Source organism: Mustela lutreola, chromosome 14, assembly GCF_030435805.1.
Source record: "Mustela lutreola isolate mMusLut2 chromosome 14, mMusLut2.pri, whole genome shotgun sequence".
In the NCBI taxonomy this organism is placed as follows: domain Eukaryota; kingdom Metazoa; phylum Chordata; class Mammalia; order Carnivora; family Mustelidae; genus Mustela; species Mustela lutreola.
In genome coordinates this window covers 4,388,822-4,409,484 of record NC_081303.1, presented here as the reverse complement: position 1 = coordinate 4,409,484, position 20,663 = coordinate 4,388,822, and the positions used below count along the sequence as shown (strand labels likewise).

The following is a 20,663-nucleotide window of genomic DNA, read 5'->3' as shown; positions in this document are numbered from 1 at the left end:
AGAGGGAAGCAGGCTCCCTGCTGAGCAGAGAGCCCGATGCGGGGCTCGATCCCAGGACCCTGGGATCATGACCTGAGCCAAAGGCAGAGGCTTTAACCCACTGAGCCACCCAGGCAAGTAGGTAGGCTGACTCTAAAATTTATATGAACAGTAAGAAAAATAAATAAGAGATTAATGTGAGGGAACTACATGTCTATGAAACCACAATAATTACAACAATATGGTTGTGCTGAGATGAGAGAGGGAAGGGGAGTCCCCAAGATGACTGCAAATAGGATGACAATCCTCTGATGACAGCTACACAGAGAGAATAGAAAGCAAACAGTCTAAATCAGAGGTTATCAGAAATTCTAGTAGGACCTTCTTTCAGAGGATGACATTGACAGCTCATCTGTTAGGTCTTTGAAAAGATTATTATTATTATTATTAATTTAGTTAACATATAACTTATTGTTTGTTTCAGGAGTACAGGTCTGTGAATCATCAGTCTTACACAATTCACAGCACTCACCACAGCACAGACCCTTCTCAATGTCCATCACCTAGACACCCCATCCCTACCACCCCCCTCCTCCAGGAACCCTCGTTTGTTTCCTGAGGTTAAGAGTCTAGTCTCTGAAAATATTAAGTACAAATTTATGTAACTGGCAGACAGCTCATAATTAAATTAAAAAATAAGCAAACTTAGTAAGTCAAGTATTAGTTCCAGGAGAAAAGCAGTACAGAAAAGGAAAAGCAGTCGTGCTTTACTACATGGCTGAGCTATGAATAGCACCTAGAGAAGTCAAGAATTATATAAAAAGTGAATACTGATCTAACCCAAATTATGACAGAATTATGTTACCAGCATACAGTGAAGAGAATCTGATCATCTACACTAGAATATATAAAACTGACATTAAAGCAATTATTTTAGAGACAAAGAATATAAAATTAATCAGCTAAGAGATGAAAGAGGTTTCTTTCAAACCAAAATACATTAATGTTTTAGAGCTATATGATTTTCATATGGATATACTATTTTGATAAAATTAAAATATAAAAAGAAAGGGGGAGAAAAATAAAGGTACATAATAATATATACATACTTAGCAGGCTACCATGTATGTACATGTGTACTAAAGGTATTTGTGTGTACATAACTTTCTGTGAAAGAATTTTTTTTAAAAAAGCACTACCTTGATGGATCCAAGGAGGAAAACTGGGTGGCAGCGTCACAAGAAAAATACAAGAGCATTTCTTACTAAATAGTACTCAATGTCTTGTGCATTTTGAACCACAAAAACATACTGCTTTTCAAAACTTCATACGGATACATCATTATTTATTACGTATTTCTCTATTAATAGACTTTTACATTGTTTCTCAGCTGTGTGTGTATCTGTGTGTGTGTGTGTGTGTAGGTACTTCGGACAACCAAAGTTTCAGGTATCTAGAACTGTGGGTATTAGCATTTTGGTGATTATACCGCCTTATTTTCTTAATCCTTTTCTTTACTTTTTCCTTCTTTTTTTTTTTTTAAGATTTTATTTATTTATTTGACAGATAGAGATCAAAAGTAGGCAGAGAGACTGGGGAAGAGAGGCAGGCAGAGAGAGGGAAGCAGGCTCCCTGCTGAGCAGAGAGCCCAATGTAGGGCTCGTTGTGGGGCTGGATCCCAGGAGCCTGGGATCATGACTTGAGCCAAAGGCAGAGGCTTTAACCCACTAAGCCACCCAGGTGCCCCTATACTTTCTAAACACTCTACCACAAGCATGTATTAGTTTTATCCTCAGGAACTATGTGTATTTGGGTATGTATAAGTCCTAATATCCCTAGTTAGCATGAAGACCAACATTAAATCTCATGATTCTTGTTTTTAATATCATATATTAAACTCAAAGTTCTGAGATTTTTGGAAATGAGATTAGCATTAGCATCAGTGGACTCAGTAGACTGCCCTTCCCAATTTGGGTAGGCACCATCCAATCCTTTGAGGGCCTAAACAGAACAAAGGGCAAAAGAAGGAAGAATTTGCCCTTTATAAGTTTGTCTGTTTTGCTGCCTCATTGCTAAGACATCTCTTCTCTGACCCTTGAACTGGGATTTCTATTTCCAGCACCCCTGTTTATCACGCCTTCAGACTCCATCTGAATTTTATCACTGGTTTTCCTTGGTCTCCAGCTTTCAGACTTCAGACCATGGAACCTCTCAGCTTCCATAATCGTGTGACACAAGGCCTCATTTAAAAAACAAACAAACAAACAAATCACACCCTAATACATCTGCTATTAGTATATAATACATTATCAGTATATAGTACGTTCTTCCCTATTCCTCTTTTTTTTTTCAAAGATTTTATTTATTTATTTGACAGAGATCACAAGTAGGCAGAGAGGCAGGCAGAGAGAGTGGGGGAAGAAGACTCCCCGCCGAGCAGAGAGCCTGATGTGGGGCTTGATCCCAGGACCCTGGGATCATGACCTGAGCCGAAGGCAAAGGCTTTAACCCACTAAGCCACCCAGGCGCCCCATTCCCTATTCCTCTTAATTATAGCTTTATTAATGCTATAATTAAGTGCCTCTAACATATCAGTCTCTACTTAATACAGATGTTAGTAAAACTGTAAGAGATAACCTTAAACTTTCTAACCTAAATCTAAAATAGACAAAAATTATCACCAATTAGTAACTGTCAAATTTTAAACTACCAAAGTATAAAATACCCTAAAAGCACTCTAACTCTGCTGAATAAGAAGGGATATCTATAATGGGAGTCCTTACTTTCAACACATCCCCCAGGTGAATCAAATATGGAACCCCCACTTTAAGAACAAGTGGATCACATCATATTGGCTGAAGGCACTTTTGTTGCATGATTAAATAGGTCTAATTCCATGCTATTAGAGAAACTTCCTAAAATTGCACTATTGAAAGTTGCCAAGCCTGAAGAAATTAGTTTCTAGACTTAGGAAGTTCAGCACCAGAAATCACATGAAGATCAATGGCAATCTGTGAGCCTCTGATATTCCCCCACAATTCAAAATCAGTGATAACTCTGTTACTTTCTATTTAAGTTGATTCTGTATATATCCTCACTTACATTTAAAAAGTACATTTCTTTGAGAACCGATTCCTAACCACTTTAACCCCACCCCACAAAGCCAAAACTTGCAAATATAAGCTGGCATACTGTTTGCTAGCACATACCAGAAGGAAATTCCATCATTTTTTTTACTCCCCTCCCATCACTACTGTCACCTCACCACTACCACTCCCCCAACTCACCTCTGTACCACCAGGTCACACATGTAAACTCAAAAAAGAGAATCTGAAAACTAAAAGGATATTTTCCCTTTTTGTCAGCTCCTCCCTACCACGGTGGCATGGATTCACCATTCATAAAGAAAGGTTATCAACTTTTAGAGTAGATGTAATTAAAGGCCTTACAAAAAGCACATCTGGGCACCATTTAGAATACGAAACTTTACACACTTTAGTGAAACAAGAATATCATCCAAGCTAATACTGTGCTTACTGAAAATATTTACTAACATCTAGTCTGAAAGCCTTAGCAGTCACAAGTACCAGTAGTTACAGAGTGTGTGTGTGTGTCTGTGCGTGTCTGCATGTTTTTCAACAAAAAATGACCACCTGACGTTCTGAGCAAGAAAAATGTTTGAAGGGTTAAAAATTGTAAATCTATAACAAAATGAACCGAAGTAGAGTCTACATGCTTGAAAAAGCATCTTCAAAGCAGATCCTAAATTTTAAATTTTTCTTACCCAAATTTGGAAAAGGAATTTTTTTGGTAACTTTTCCAACTTATTATCTCATCAAGACATTAGTGTTGCGAATGTTCTGCCAGTCAAATTGTGATTTCCTTTTAAATGTAGCTGATGTTCTAATCTAAATGATACAACAAGTCAAAGTATTTAGAAAACCTAGCAGAGGACCATGGCGATTAGCCAAGAAATAATGAAGTGATTTCTTCTTCCAAACTTTTAAAAAACCATTTTCAACTAAAATACATCTGTGAATATGTTCATATATATATACTGCATATGTAAAATATTCTTATAGAAAACAAAATAGTTTTCTGGGAAGGAATTTTGAGGGTAAGAGTAGGAGGGGTAAAAATACCATCAATCTAGCTTTCTGTTCTCTAGCTTTAGATTTTCAATAGGGACCCTCCCCCGTCAACACACACACACACACACACACACACACACACATAAAATCACCCAAACAGCTTCTCAATGACTATCTAAGAAATATGACAAATCAGTTTTATTTATACAAGGAACTGTACATTAAAAAAAAAAAAGTTTTGCAAACAGGGGACCCTGTTATATCATCACTATTCTACAAAATTTTAAATAGTAAGAGAAACTTGCATCAACATTAAATAAACAAATTTCATGAAAAAATAAAAATGAGGTCAAATTTCAGCTGATACATAGTAAGAATGATCTAATTTTTAAAAATCTATCTAGGAGCTGAAATTGCCACATAACTTCCTGGGGTGCCTGAGTGGCTCAGTGGGTTGAGCCTCTGCCTTCTGCTCGGGTCGTGATCTCAGGGTCCTGGGATCGAGTCCCACATTTGGCTCTCTGCTCAGCAGGGAGCCTATTCCCCTGCCCCTTTTCTCTCTCTGCCTGCCTTTCTGCCTGCTTGTGATCTTTCTCTGTCAAATAAATAAATAGAATCTTTAAAAAAAATAAAAATAAAAAATAAATAAAAGTGTTAAATGAAAAGAAGTAGAAAGAGCGAGATAGTAGTGTTAGACAACTTATGTAAAATTTTATAACATATAAGCAAAACAAGACTATCTGGGAAGAAAACACATCAAATAAACACATGAAGGCTGACTGTCAATATACTCTGGGTAATTGCCTAAAATGGGGAAAGAGGAGTGAAACTGAAGATAGAAGATAAAAGAGTCATCATGTAAACTGGAGAAAAAGGGAACCCATGCAAAACTCTGCATCAAGTACGAGCAATGCCATCCTCAGCACCTGATGTCTTGGGGGAAAAAAAGTTATGTTTTTATTTTTTTATTTAGACTTTTAGATAAATTTTTACAAAAGAAGCTAAACTCAGAAATTAACTTGTCCAAAGTCATTCAATTTATGATTACAAGCCTAGATTATCTCCCTCCAAAGCCTACGATCTTTCTTTATTGCTGTACTTCATATTTATTATTCTCTGGTCAACAGATAAATGAAAAGTGAGAAAATCACATTGATCTCTTCACTCAATAATTGATGGTATTAGTCAAGGCTAGTTATAGCATAACAAATATATAAGAACTACCACAAAAGAGGAATAACGTTTACCTCAGATTTAGATAGTGGCAACAACAGAAATAAGAAATTTTGCAGCACAGTGACGAGACATGGAGTTCAGAGTCAAGATCCCCAAGTGTTATTCCCAGGTCCTCCATTCATTAGCTGTATGTTCTTGGGTAAACTACAAAACCTGTGTGCCTCAATATCCATACTCAAAGAAGTTACTATGGGGGCACATGGGTGGTTTGGCTAGTTAAGCTCACTCTTTTTTTTTTTTTTTAAAGATTTTTATATATTTATCTGACAGACAGAGATCACAAGCAGACAGAAAGGCAGACAGAGAAGGGAAGCAGGCTCCCCGCTGAGCAGAGAGCCCGATGCAGAGCTTGATCCCAGGACCCTTGGATCACGACCCGAGCCAAAGGCAGAGGCTTTAACCCATCGAGCCACCCAGGCGCCCCTAAGCTTCTTACTCTTGATACCAGATCAGGTCATGATCTCGGATGGAGCCTGGCATCCAGCTTCTCACTGAGCGTGCTGCCTGCCTGAGGGTCTCTCTCTCCCCCTCTGCTCCCTCCCCCGGCTCCTGCAAGCATGCGCACGAACTCACTCGCTCGCCTGCTTGCTCTCTCTCAAATAAATCAACAAAATGGAGTTATTATGAGGAAAATAAAATGATGCATGTGCTGTGCTTACCAATCTGACATAAAATATGAACTCAAATGTTAACTACTGTTATCAGCTATTGTCCTTTCTACCTTTTTTACTTACCAAATTCAGATTAGTATATACTTGTGGTCTCCGTTTCTTCACCTTCTATTGGCCCTCAGCCTGCTGATTTCTCATTTTTGCCCTCATTAAACTACTGAAATCAGTATGGTAGTACCAGGATCTACTTTTTTTTTTTTTTTTTTTTTTAATTTCTCTGCTTTGTGTGGCACCTCTGACTACTGCTTCTACTTGAAACCTTCTTCTCCTTTGGTTTGTCAAATTATACAATCCTGTTTCTCACCTCCCTCCAAGTCTTCTAAATCTCCTTTGATGTGCTGCTTCTGCTAACTACAGCAGATTAAATCCCGGTGCTTCCAGGGTTCTGTTCTCATCTTCCTTGTACACCTCATTTAAAAGTTGACTCTCTCTCCCTTCATGTTCTGAGATACCTCCAAAACAACTCAATCCCAACCTGAACACAAAACTCTTCCTTTGCCAAAGCCCCTCTTCCTGAATCCTTGATCTCATCAAGTGATGCTGCTGCTGCCCACCCAGTCCTCAAGTCAGAAACCTGAAAAACATCTATGCTACTCTTTTCCCTTCATCCTTCCTCTACTATCTATGGTTTACTTTACCTCAAATTTCTGTAATCCATTTCTCAGCTCAAACCCTCATCTCTTACTTAGAGCAAACTTCTAACAGAGTTCCCCAATTCCCATCTTACCATCTCTGCAAATCAACCCTTCACACAGCCCAGAATCTAACACCAATTGTCAGAATGCTGTTCTCCTGCTTAGGATGTCTTACCAACTCTCCATGACAAAATTCAAACTTCCTTGCATATTTTAAAATATCTAAAATTCCTCTATTGCCTAAATCTTCAGCTTTATATTTTCTGCCACTCCCTGCCTCCCACTTCAAGCTTCAGTAATACGGAACTACTTGTAGCTGTTCGCTCTTCCCTGAACACATCTGGCTGTCTCATGCTTCCAAGTCTCTGGCTCATGCTTCTCTGTCTTCCAAGACTGTTCTGCCCCTGCTCCCACTCCTCACCATCCAAAACCTGACAGAATTCTCCCCCTCTTCCCACCCGGGGGCAGGAACAAGTTAATGACTAGGAAACATTCCTGATTTCCACAACCTGGGGTTTGGCCACAACCCTCTGGCATATCTAAGCACTTATTACAATCCTGAACTGAAATTAACTGTTTATATTTCTGTTCCTCACACAATACTGAGCACCTCTAAGGCTAGCAGAACTTGTTGCCCTGTCTCAGCACAGTGATCTCCTAAGCTCTTCCTTTGCCTATGGATTGGAACAGCTTGGATAAGAACTTAGAAAAGGGAGGGGCACGTGGGTGGCTCAGTGGGTTAAGCCACTGCCTTCGGCTCGGGTCATGATCTCGGGGTCCTGGGATTGAGTCTCACGTCGAGCTCTCTGCTCAGCAGGGAGCCTGCTTCCCTTCCCCCCCCCCCTCTCTCTCTCTGTCAAATAAATAAATAAATCTTAAAAAAAAAAAAAAACGAACTTAGAAAAGGGAAAGAGCTCAGTTATCACAGAATTTATGGTAAAAGAAAGATCAGAACTGGGCAATGAAGAATTGCTTCTTAAACACAAGTACACATTAATCCACAGTATGGAAACCTAGTGTAAGCCATTCAATTACAGCAGTGTGGTTCAAGTAATGCCCTGCGTACATTCCCCTTCATAAACAAACAAATAGATAATCCAGGAAAACAAAAAGGTGGGAAAGTAGAACTTAACTTTGAGGTAACGGTAAAAATTATGGTTTTTTTTTAACATTACTATTCAGAAATCTGAAGAAATTCTATGAAGTACATGGAAATTTGTAGGAAACGGGTATTACAGAAGCCACTTTGATCAAAACACAAAAAAGGACCAAAAGATCACTAGACCTCCAGTGCTTTTGCTTCATAAGCATTCTACTTTCTTTCAATCACAATGTATTAAAAGACAGAGAGCCTTCTTAAACTATTACCAGCTTGGGGACTCCTTTAAGGCTGCTTCTCTCTGTGAGGTCTACCTGCTGATCACAAGAGGTGACACTGTGTTCATTTCTCCTCCCAGTTTTTATTCTATTTGGCCACCAAAGCAGTTTCCAATCAAATCAAATGGAACTACAGAGCTTGGCTGAAGAAAACTCTGTATTCAGGGGTTTGCTTCTTTATTTACTTATTTATTTACTTACTTACTTGACAGAGATCACAAGTAGGCAGAGAGGCAGGCAGAGAGAGAGAGAGGAGGAAGCAGGCTCCCTGCCGAGCAGAGAGCCCGGTGCGGGACTCGATCCCAGGACCCTGAGATCATAACCTGAGCCTAAGGCAGCGGCTTAACCCACTGAGCCACCCAGGCACCCTTCAGGGGTTTGCTTCTAATCAAACCTTTGAATTTCAAAAGTTCTGATCTTTAATCTTCACTCTCCTGTAAGACTGTTCTTATATTCTCTTAGCTTAATTATTCCATAGACCAAAATCTATTAGAGGATTGTTTCACTAAATTTGCCTATAATTTCAAGGATCTAGCATGGGGTAGCACTTATTAAACAATATGGTTTGTTCTGTTTTTACATCTAAACATACTATTAGAAATTCAGCCAATATAACTGTTCTCAAAGCTTCTGAAGATAATCATATATTTACTTGATAATGATGTATTTTAAGAAACTGCATCAGGTATATTTAGCCTATAAAACCCAAGTCACAATACCTTGCAATCTTAATTTTCAACCCAAAACTACAAAGATAGTCCCCAAATAAAATACTACCAGGCTAACAGGTTAGTCGTGCTACACCTACAAAAGTAGGTTTAGGCCAGACTTCAGGCCTTGAAGGTGAGGGTTTAAATTTTTCTCTTCAGGAAGACAGGAGCCTTTGGAAGATGTTTTAGCAAGAGACTGACATAATCAAAACTGTGTGTCAGTAAGATAAATCACGGCACGGTGTAGAATGGGCTGAAGCATACATAGAAGGGTGGGGTCACTCCAGCCGCTTCTATCTCACTGCCAAACAAATGTGCAAGAATTCATGCCTACCAGCTCAAGTATCATCTGTTTCCACTCCCATAAGCTTTTACCAACTACTTACCTCTTGAAAAAAAGACCCTTTTCTCAGTTTTCAAACTTTGCAGCCTTACCTGAGACATTTTATATTGCTGCCACTCAAATGACATCCTTAAACCTCTTCCCATCGTTCATTGCAAACCACTCTCCTTCCCTTCAGAGCTTTACTTTGCTTGGCATCCTTCTTTAAGTCTCTGCAGAATCTCCATGTTCAAACTTCTGTTTCAAAAATAATCCCTTCTATGAGGACAACTCCAGCCCAATTCTTAAATGCACTCGTCTGCATTTTTAAAAAAATTTTTAAAGGTTTATTCGTTGGACAGAGCGCGCGCACGAGCGCACAAGGAGGGAGAGCAGCAGACTTTCCACCGAGCACAGAGCTCAATGCAGAACTAGATCCTGGGACCCTGGGGTCATGACTGAGCCAAAGGTAGACACTTAACCCACTGAGCCACCCAGGTGCCCAAAGTCTGCATTTTTCAGTGCCTATATCATGTCTCCACTTGGATCATCCCATGTGGATCATTCCACTCTCTCAACAGCTCCTCCTATTCAAATCCTCAGCAACACTTCCATTTCTTTTTGAGCATATCCAACTCTTCAAGTTGCCCCAGTTAAAAAACAATGACCTTTTCTTCCCTTTTTGAACTTCACTGCACAGATCTGTAACTTTAGATCCTAACATTTATTCTCTCAACCAATATACTCCAAGAAAGCAGCTAACTTTGTTTTATCCACCAGAATCCTACAAAGAATATACCACACAGAAGCCTCAGTAAATATCTTCCAACACTGACATAGATGACAGAATGAGAGTTCTGAGGAACAAGAGCCTGTTAGAAGCAAACTAAAACCAAGTTCTCTTCTGAATCCTAGACCAACGCTATTTCTACTATATTCCTCTGTTAATGGCCAATCTATCTCCAAACCAGATCGTTTACTTCCTCAAAACTCTGCTCAATGCACCGTCTTCATTTTTACTACCAAATACTTGTTATGATAAACATCAATTACTTCAACTGCTTTTTTTTTTCCCTTTTTTAGCATTCATCCCTCCAAGTCCCTTCTGAAATATTTCCACCACAATGATGTAAAAAATAACATTCTTGGAGCACCACTTCTCTTGCTGGATTTTTACTGTCTAATTCCTTAGGTTAGTTTGTAAAACCCATTATAATTCCCAAAATACAGCTTTTAGTTTCTAGACAAGCTTGTCTGCTATCACTCGCACCTATATCAAGTACATTCTCTCTTTTATTCTCTTTTTCCTTGACAACCAAGTACTATCTACCCACTACAGACAGACGTACACATACACCCCACACTAGGACAAGACCATTATTCACATCAGCAGCACCAGTACACCTTATTTCAGTTCATGAAATATCTACATTCCCAAGAAGCGAAGTTTATAAGCCACACATCATTTTCTCTTAAACTCAAGTCCAGTCTTTCCTGACCACTCCAGGCCCAATTTTTCCCTTCTTTAAGCACTGCTGAGCAATTCAGCTTTTTGAGTTGAAAATTCACAAATGTCCAAATTAGGTATCTTAGAATTTAAAAGTATAAAAAAAAAAAAAAAAAACCCACAAAATCTCAGAATTCATCTAACCTAATAGTAATGAAGAATGAATAAGAATATCCCAAGCCTACAGAGACAGAATCCCCAAGGTAAGAATCTTAGGCATGTGTATTTTTTTTAAAGCTTCAGGAATAATTCTAATGTTCATTCCTAGTTGAGGCAATCCAGTCTGCCCATTTTCAGGTAAGAAAACTAACACACAAAGAAAAAGTAAAGAAATTTGCCTAAAGCCATATACAAGACTACTGGCCACACAAAGCAATGACAAAAACACAGGCTCACCAGACGTCCATTGACAGAAGAATAGATAAAGATGTGGTGTGTATATACACCTATGTGTATGTATACTTATGTATGTACACACACACACACACACACACACACACACACACACACACACCGGAATATTACTCAGCCATCAAAAAGAATGAAATCCTGCCATTTGCAACAACATGAATGGAACTGAGGATATTATGCTAAGCAAAGTCAGTCCATTAAAGACAAATGCCCTATAATTTCACTCATATGTGGAATTTAAGAAATAAAACAGATGACATAAGGAAAGGGAACAAACAATAAGATAAGATAAAAATACAGAGTGAGGCAAACTGTAAGAAACTCTTAACTCTAGGAAACAAACTGAGGGTTGCTGGAGGGGAGGTTGGTGGGGTAAAGGGGTAAATGGATGATGGGCATTACGGAGGGCACTTGAGGTAATGAGCACTGGGTGTTATATGCAACTGATGAAACACTAAATTCTACCCCTGAAATTAATAATACACTGTACGTTAACTAAACTGAATTTAAAAAATAAGAACAAAAGACAAGCTCAGACTCAGCCTACTTAGGTTTTGGCTCATTGCTTACTAGCTGTGAGAACTTGGGCAAGTTGGTTCACTTTTTTGTGCCTCTCTTTTTTCACCTTTAAAATGGTGTGGCTGGGCGCCTGGGTGGCTCAGTGGGTTAAGCCGCTGCCTTTGGCTCAGGTCATGATCTCAGGATCCTGGGATCGAGTCCCATATTGGGCTCTCTGCTCAACAGGGAGCCTGCTTCCTCCTCTCTCTCTCTCTCTGCCTGCCTCTCTGCCTACTTGTGATCTCTCTCTGTCAAATAAATAAATAAAATCTTTAAAAAAAATAAAAAATAAAATAAAATGGTGTGGCTATCTCAAAAGAGTTGTAAAGAGAGTAAGTTGGTGGACACGAAACACTGAGAATATTAATAAGCATTCAGTAAAGGCTCACTGTTAATAATGAAAAAAAAAGGGGGGGGATTACAACCAAACTCTAGGTTAGTTTTATGCCCTTTCCCCTACATCAGTATGTATGTGTATTTTGACAACCAGAAGGGCAGAGCTCAAGTCTCCTGCTTCTTCAGGATTCCCCACCACCACAAATACATTGTTGGTAACTAAATACCATTTTGAATTAATTAATGGATTCCTATTTCTGAACCCTGCCACCTATGCCCTCCTAATTATAGCAAAGCACCCAGAGGAAATTAAAAGAATTCTTGTAACAATGCTTACTATGAGCAAGGCATTATTTTAAGTACTTTACATATTTTCTTATGTTAGATTACAAATACTCTATAACAAGAAACACAAAATTAGCTTAGTACCTATAAGCCAAAAAACATTTCCTAACAAAGCTAGGTGTTACTTCTACGTAAAATATAAAACAATTTTAACTACTGATTCGTCACAAAAATAAAGCCCTAAAACAAAATCAAGCGTCAAAAAAATCTGCATTTATGAAATAAGTTTATCCCAAGGTTTTAACATTTTTATACTGCAAATACTTGAAAACAATTTCTCATATCCTTTAACATGTACAATTTTACTTTTTGAAACTACTTTAAAATACAGCCTTAAAAGTAAAACATACAACTGGCACTAAAGTACACTCTGCAATACATATATACTATGTTTTAAATAAAGAGTCCCATTTATGTATAAACTACTAAACAAAAGTATTTCATGCATATGTTTCTACTTGTAGATGGCTTGAAAGAATAATAAAGCATTTAAAATTTTTATAAATTTTTCTCTTCCCTTTCGTTACAAGTACTAGAATGTTAGCTCTACACATATTGACCTATTTCTCTATTCAGACAGTTGAAACAAGTGAAAGAATAATTTAGGAGTTCATAAAGAATGGAAAAATGAAATAATCAATGTCCAAAGGTAAGTTAGGTGTTAGTATCTTTTTTTTTATTACCAGCCAACCCAATTACCTGCCTCCATTCCAATATACCCTCAAATGTTTAATAACTTAAAGATGATATTATAAAACACATCCAACTCATTTTAAAATAATTCAAAGGACATTATAAATAAGTAATGTGCCACTTTTTCATTGGTCACAAATATTGGAGTTTTACACAAAGATGTTGTATCTACCTGGTCACACCTTCTTCCACAGACCTTTTCCTATTTAGGGAATCTGGCTTCATTTAACTTGTCTGACAAGATCTAACACTGTTTTAAATAACTTAATACCTCTTTTAAGTAGTACACACTTTCTTTGCAATGTATATCCCAGGGCAAAGATACTTTTCTTCCCAAAGTTTTTCACATCAAGTTCCACAAGAAAGACTTAAAAAAAAAAAAAAAAAAAAAAAAAAAAACTAAGATACAACTGGCATATAAAGTATGTTTGTTTCAGATGTACGAAATAGTAATTCAATATTATTATGTATTGTGGTATGTTTACCACAAAGTACATCCATCACCACACAGCTATAATTTTTTTTCTTGTGATAATTTTTAAGATCTACTTTTAGCAACTTCAAGATCTACAATACAGTATCATTACCCAGAGTCCCCATGCTAAAAATTGTACACCAGGACAAGAAAGACTATTAAAAGAAAAAGTCATCAAATGATTTAAAGAAGAGGGATTACTTCACTATTTTATTTTGAATATTTATTATTTTATTCAGAGAAGAGACTTATGGTCTTAAAAAATAGTTACAGAAACACAACAAAGTAACTTCTCCAGACGAAATACAGGATTTTCAAGGATATTTCCAATCATTACCTTAAAAATGACAAAACTGCTAATTTTTCTTATTTACTTCTGCATATTGACAAATGAGCAAGAAACCAGCAAAATTATCAAAGAAAAAGCAACAGAAGGGCTACAGAAATAAAGTCACAAACCAAGAAAGAAAACCAGGTAACATATTCAGAAAAATTACTAAGGACTGGGACACTTGTGTGGCTCAGTGCATTAAAGCCTCTGCCAGGGTCCTGGGATCGAGCCCTGGCATTGGGCTCTCTGCTTGGCAGGGAGCCTGCTTCCTCCTCTCTGTCTGCCTCTCTGCCTACTTGTGATCTCTGTCCATCAAATAAATAAATAAAATCTTAAATTAAAAAAAAAAAAAAAGGAAAGGAAGAAAGAAAAAGAAAAATTACCAAGGACAAAAAAGCATACAAAACAGACCACTTTGATTTAGGTATCTATCAAGTCTCTCCACTGCGACTGCCACTTTAGGGCTTCCAGCTTTCCTGAAGTCTGTCCCTTCCAAACCACGCTATGGTCATAATGATCTAATAAATAAATAAATAAATAAATAAATAAATAAAATCTGACCTCATGCTTTTGCTCAAACTATTACCCTGACTCATAACTCTCAACCAGGCTAAAAATCAAGAGTTCGTCTGCGTAATTATCAAGTCCCTTCAAAACCTGGCTCTAGCCTCCCTTCTCATCTCTCCCCACAAATACTCTAGGAATCTTGCCTCTACTGAAACAAAATTCTTCCATTTTGTACTATCCATCCTGCAAACCATTTATGCAGATAAGTACTGAGATTCATAGAAATAACTCATCCAGGGACATACAGATAGTGATAGAATCGTATCTAGAATACGAATTCTACCCTTGGTGTTCCTCAAAATCTTTGTAATTATATTTTGTAATTATTTGTCAAATGTATGAGAATTGCTTAAATGTCAGGTTTTTCTCATTAGCTCTAAATAGGAGCTTCTCCAAGATGATCTTATTGGTTACAATAGTTTTTTTTAGTCTTAAAGAAATAAACCAGTCTGATAAGGGATGTTGACTAATGAAGGGGCCATACAAGGGTAGGGACAGAGTGTATAGGAAATCTCCATAACTTCCGCTGTGAACATAAAATGCTCTATAAAATAGTATTTTTTAAATTAATTAAGCTTTACTAAGTTTAATATAAGAATTTATACTTGTTCTGAAGGTCGGATGGTCAAACATGAATAACCCCAGGGACTACGTAATCAGAAACCTGTGGGAAAATGTGGAAGTTCCACAAACTGGGGTTTGCCTCCAGGCATTGTGAGGCACTGGCGTTTATGTATGCCCAATTAAGTAGCCTTAGGGATTATATTATTTAGTTTTAACTAACTGACTCTTACAACATGGAAAAATAGCTTTGAAAACATTCCTGCAAAGACTGCAAAGAATATAACTACACAAGCACAAGTCAACAAGAAAATCGCAAGGCTAAGACTCCCAACTAGAACAAGCTATTCATCAATCACATCGTGATGTAAAATACTCTGATCAGTCAATCACAAAGCTCTCACCAGAAATTATTTGAGAGCAAAAAAAAATTCTATTAATAGAAAGTATTAGGGACGCCTGGGTGGCTCAGTTGGTTAAGCAGCTGCCTTTGGCTCAGGTCATGATCCCAGCGTCCTGGGATCGAGTCCCACATCGGGCTCCTTGCTCGGCAGGGAGCTTGCTTCTCCCTCTGACCCTGCCTGCCACTCTGTCTGCCTGTGCTTGCTCTCATTCTCTCTCTCTCTGACAAATAAATAAAATCTTAAAAAAAAAAAAATAGAAAGTATCAGACTGTTCATTTTTCTCATCTTTTTAAACACCTAATTTATGTAACTTATGATAGTATACTATCATACTAATATATTGGCACATGCACACAACTTATAAACAATTAAGCACATATTAAAGATTGCATGCATTAATATTTTATTGAGGGGGACACACTCAAAAGAATTTGAATATCCACTGCTTAAAGCATAGACCTCTTTAAGATGACGATCCTTCTTCCCAGTTTGCCAGGACTGAGAGTAATATATTAGGCTGCATGATGCCTCCCAGAGAGTCCAAGTCCTAATCCCTGAATATGTTACATGTTAAACCAGTCTTGTGATTACATTAGCAATTTTTTAATTTAATTTTTTAAATTTTTTTATAAACATATAATGTATTTTTATCCCCAGGGGTACAGGTCTGTGAATCGCCAGCTTTACACACTTCACAGCACTCACCATAACACATAACCCTCCCCAATGTCCATAACCCCACAACCCTCTCCCAAGGCCCCTCCCCCTAGCAACCCTCAGTTTGTTTTGTGAGATTAAGAGTCACTTATGGTTTGTCTTCCTCTCGATCCCATCTTGTTTCATTTATTCTTTTCGAACCCCTCAAACCCTCCTGTGGCATCTCCACTTCCTCATATCAGGGAGATCATATGAAAGCTGTCTTTCTCCGACTGACTTATTTCACTAAGCATGATACCGTCTAGTTCCATCGACGTTGTCGCAAATGGCAAGATTTCATTTCTTTTGATGGCTGCATAGTATTCCATTGTGTATATGTACCACCTCTTCTTTATCCATTCATCTGTTGATGGACATCTAGGTTCTTTCCATCGTTTGGCTATTATAGACACTGCTGCTATAAACATTCAGGTGCACGTGCCCCTTTGGATCCCTATGTTTATATCTTTAGGGTAAATACCCAGTAGTGCGATTGCTGGGTCACAGGGTAGTTCTTTTTTCCACTTTTTGAGGAACCTCCATGCTGTTTTCCAGAGTGGTTGCACCAGCTTGCATTCCCATAAATTAGCAATTTTGAGATGGGTATATAATCCTGGACTGTCTTGGCAGGCCCAATGTAATCACAAGTGCTTATGGAAAGAGAGGCAAGGGGATCAGTGATTTAGCACATGTGAAGCCTGGAGCTAGAGGTGAGAATGCTGTGAGGGAGGAGTCACAGACTGCAGGTGGCCCTAGAAGCTGAAAAGGTCAAGAAACAGATTCTTTACCTAAAAGACTCAGGAAGGAGCCATCTCTGTTGACATCCTGACTTTAGCCCTGTTAAGGCTTATTTTGAACTTCTGATCCCAGAAGTGTAAGGTATCAGATGCATGCTGCCACTAAATTTTTGGCAACTTGTTAACAGCATCAGTAAGAAATAACACAGGAGATTCCTGAGACATGGGACGTCACTGACAAAACCAGGATAAGCTGGTCACCCTATTTTTAGGTTTTCAGTGCCCAAACAACATATGGTACATAATAAGCATGAGAAAAATCCTTGTTGAATAATTTTATAATGAAATAAATGGATTATATACCCTATATATATTTTACAAAATATGTAGATAACACACCCTCACTATTTAATAAAGACCTGTCGTATGTATTATCTCATTTCATCCTCCTAACAACCCTGTGAAGTATAAATGAATTAGTTTTCCTACTTTTAGGATACAAGAATTAAGGTTCAAAGAAATTACATACCATGTCCTAGGGCACGTATCTATTAAGCCATGGAGCGGTATCTAAAATACAGGCCTTCTGATCTTTGATACCAGTCAGGACACTCTGCCACAAATCAGGCTGCACAGATTCAAATCCAAGCTGCTAAACTTAATAGCTGCTTCACCTTGCCAAATCAGTTAATTTACCTACTTCCTGAACTATACAATGCAGAATAAGGTTAACAATAATACTTACCTCACAGGGCTGTGAAGACTGAAGGTATTAAAGTATGTAAAGTACACACCACAAGCTACACATAGATATGACAATCATTATTACTCTATGCTGCAGCTACAGTAAGTTTATGCTTAAAATACTCTGTACTACTTCATAAAGAATCACACAATATATGCAAAAGTAAAAAATAGCAACTAAAATGACTAATAAGACGGAAGGATGTTTTTTTTGTGACAGCAATCCAAGGTTAGGACTCTAGACTGAAAAGAAAAAAAGGAGAGGGGAGACATAATCAAGAGCTATAGAAGTGTGAGAGTATAAAAAAGGGGATAAAAAGTTTCAGTAATATTGGTGAGAGGGAGGTGAACCTTAGAAACTAGAGAACTGTGGTATGAACACACAGCATTCGTACATTACAAAACGATACAGCTTAAGAAAGAAATGGATCACAAAATTTAGAGACAATTTATAAACATCAAAGACAAAAATGGCTACTAAAAGAAGCTTAACTACTCTTCCGTAAACTTTTTTTTTCCCCCTAAGGGAAAATGGAGATATTGGGAAATGACATACAGACCAAACTGGAACAAGGAGCAGACCTCCAGATGAATCAGTGCCGAGCCTGATAACGTAACATAGCCTCTACCATCATTACCGGGTACCACTCCTCTCTCCAATCCCATCATCACCCTTCCAAGAAAATCTCAAGCCTAAATATCCTCTTTTCAATGCCCTTTAATGGCTTCAATAAAGAATAATTTAAAAGTCCTTAAATTTGGCAGTATAAGCCAATCTCAAAATACACTAGTTCAACTGTTTCTTAAGCTAAAGTTTCTTAAAACTTGTTACTCCTTAAACTCTCAACATCCACTTTTCATTGTGAGAGTCAATAAACTTTACAGAACTTTATGACTACTACTTTCAATATTAGGCTGACTGATTTTTTTTTCTAATAGGTCATAACCTTTTATTACTAATGAATAAAGCTGAGAAACCATATTGAAGTTAGCCTAAGCAAAAGACAGCCAGAAAGTACACAAAGTAATAGAAGCATGGTTACTTTAAATTCACAAGTGATTTTAAGGAACACACTGTAGTGTTTGATTTCATCTCCACCATCTACTAAAAAATAAATAAATAAATAAAATCATGTTTAAGGGTACAGATTTTCAACTATAGATAACTAAGGCCTGGAGATCTACTATGGAATATATAGATAATGATATTGTACGACAATGATTAAACTTACTATGAGACTAGGTTTTAATTATTCTGACCACAAAAAAGAAATAATGATGTGATATGATAAAAGTAGTAACTACCACTACAATGGCAATCGTATCACAGTACATCGATGTATCATGTCAACATGTTACACATCTTGAATTTGCACAATACCATAATGACATTTAGACAATGTCAAATATATTTCAATAAAAAAAAAAATCCGAGGTACCGGTGCATTTTAAACTTGAACGAAAGTGTAACCTCTTTGCCCTATGAGCCACTTCAGAAAGTCTAAAGTTGGGCAAGATCAAGGAGAAAGAAGAAAGAAATGATACATTACCCTGTAAATTACCAAGGAGCCCCCAGAAAAAGATGGAAATGAACACATGTCACCTACAAATCTAAATCTAGAATGGGGTGAGTGGACTCATCTCCTGCGCGCACTTGTTGGTCCCCAACAGGACACTAACAAAGGAGGGGGTGACAGCTGTCCTGTTGGAAGTGTTTGGAATTAAAGTCATAAGGCCAGATTCTTGTTCTCTAAAGCTTCTATCAGTCTTCAGATCAGAATTCCTCAGCCTGGCAAGGGTTTTCCCTCTCCTGTCACTTAGTATTTCGTGTGAGCAACACCTCTGCCACTTCAGGATCTTTGGAATCTATTAAGCACAGAAAAAATGGACACGTCGTTGGTGTTTTCCGGAAATAAACAAGGGACTTAATGAATAAAGGTACTTATTCGTTAACGAATTCACTTATTCGTTAATGAATAAAGTTTATGTAGACTTGAGTAAACAGCAGATCGCTTTGACTAAAGCAGCATCTTCCCAGTCAGCGGGGCTCACACCTCCAGGAGGGAAAAAACGGCTTTTCCCAGTCAAGTGACAGCAATCCTTTCACTGACGCGGTGTCCTTGCGCCTCGAGGCACCCAAACGTGCCAGGGATCAGCAGAAACTCCCTAAACTTTAGGAACAAAGCACTCTTCCCGCCTTCCAAAGACAGGACTCGTCCTGCCATTCCTCAGGGACAGCGCGCACGCCACACCTGAGACGCGCGACCGCACCAACCGCTCCTCGTCTGCCCCCTCAAAGGGGCTCCGGAACGCCCCCCGCCCAGTTTCCGAGAGCAGCCGCCCCAGGTGCACTCGAGGCCCGAGACGGCAGGACCTGGCCTGAACCGCGGCGCGCGCGGTCCTCTGGCCCTCGTGACAATCACGCTTTTAGAATCGCACCGGGGACCGCACGCGCCCGACCCGGTCTCCCCGGGTCCCACCGCACGCGGCCAGAGAGCGGCCGGCAGGGGACCCGAGCCACCCCGCGAGCCCTTCCGAGAGCGGCCCGGACGCCCCACCGTCTCTAAGGGCAGAGCAGCCGAGCACAAAGGCACCGGGTGGTCCCCGCACTCGGGCCCCCTTCCCGCCCGCTCCTCTCCGCGAGCGCCGACACACCGCACGGAAACCGCACAGCGCGCGGCCGGGCCAGTCGGCGCGGGAGCCGCGAGCAACCCGTGTGTCGTAAGGGCCTGGAGACCCGCACCCCGAGAGCCACGGCGACCTGGGGGTGTGACCCGCGCCGCTCCCCGCTCCCCGCTCCCCGCTCGGGAAACTCCCGGATGGCGGCGGCGACTCACCAGACCAGGGAGCACAGAGACAGGCAGGAGACCAGGGCCAAGGCCCGGCGGTACTTCTTCATCTTCTCCTCCTTCTTCCCCCTGCCAGAAGGCGGCACATCCTCCCGGCAGCCGCCACTGCCGAGGCCAAGATGGAGGAGCCGGAGCAGGAGCGAGAGGATGGGACCGAGAGTCCGAAGGGCCGCGGCGCAGCGGGAGCGGCTCCTCAGCGGCCCGCGTACCGGCCGCCCCCTCCGAGGGGCCCACGGCGGCGCCGAGCGCGGCGCTTCACGGGAGGACTCCGGGGACTGCCGCTGCTCCCGCAGCCGCCGGCTCGCCCGCGCCCGCCTCCTCCGGCCGCCGCCGCCGCCACTGCGGCCCCATGTCCCCCCCGCCCGCCCCGGCTCTCCCTCCGTGCTGCCGGCGACCAACGGCCGCGGCGCACTCGTCTCCCAACAGCC

General features: G+C 39.7%; 1 protein-coding gene across 4 annotated transcripts in view; it reads right to left on the bottom strand.

Annotated features, from left to right (window-relative positions):
• Positions 1–20,421, bottom strand: part of SUCO (SUN domain containing ossification factor) — an 86,629-nt gene extending 66,208 nt beyond the window's left edge. For 3 of the 4 annotated variants that reach the window (XR_009347306.1, XM_059145426.1, XM_059145425.1), the window contains exon 1: positions 20,224–20,421. Coding sequence is in view for 2 of the 4 variants with exons in the window: in XM_059145426.1 (XP_059001409.1) it covers positions 20,224–20,285 (62 nt within the window). In the remaining 2 variants the exon portion in view is untranslated. The remainder of the gene's footprint in view (positions 1–20,223) is intronic. The other variant, XM_059145427.1, reaches the window with a different exon arrangement.
• Positions 20,422–20,663: the final 242 nt, after the last annotated feature.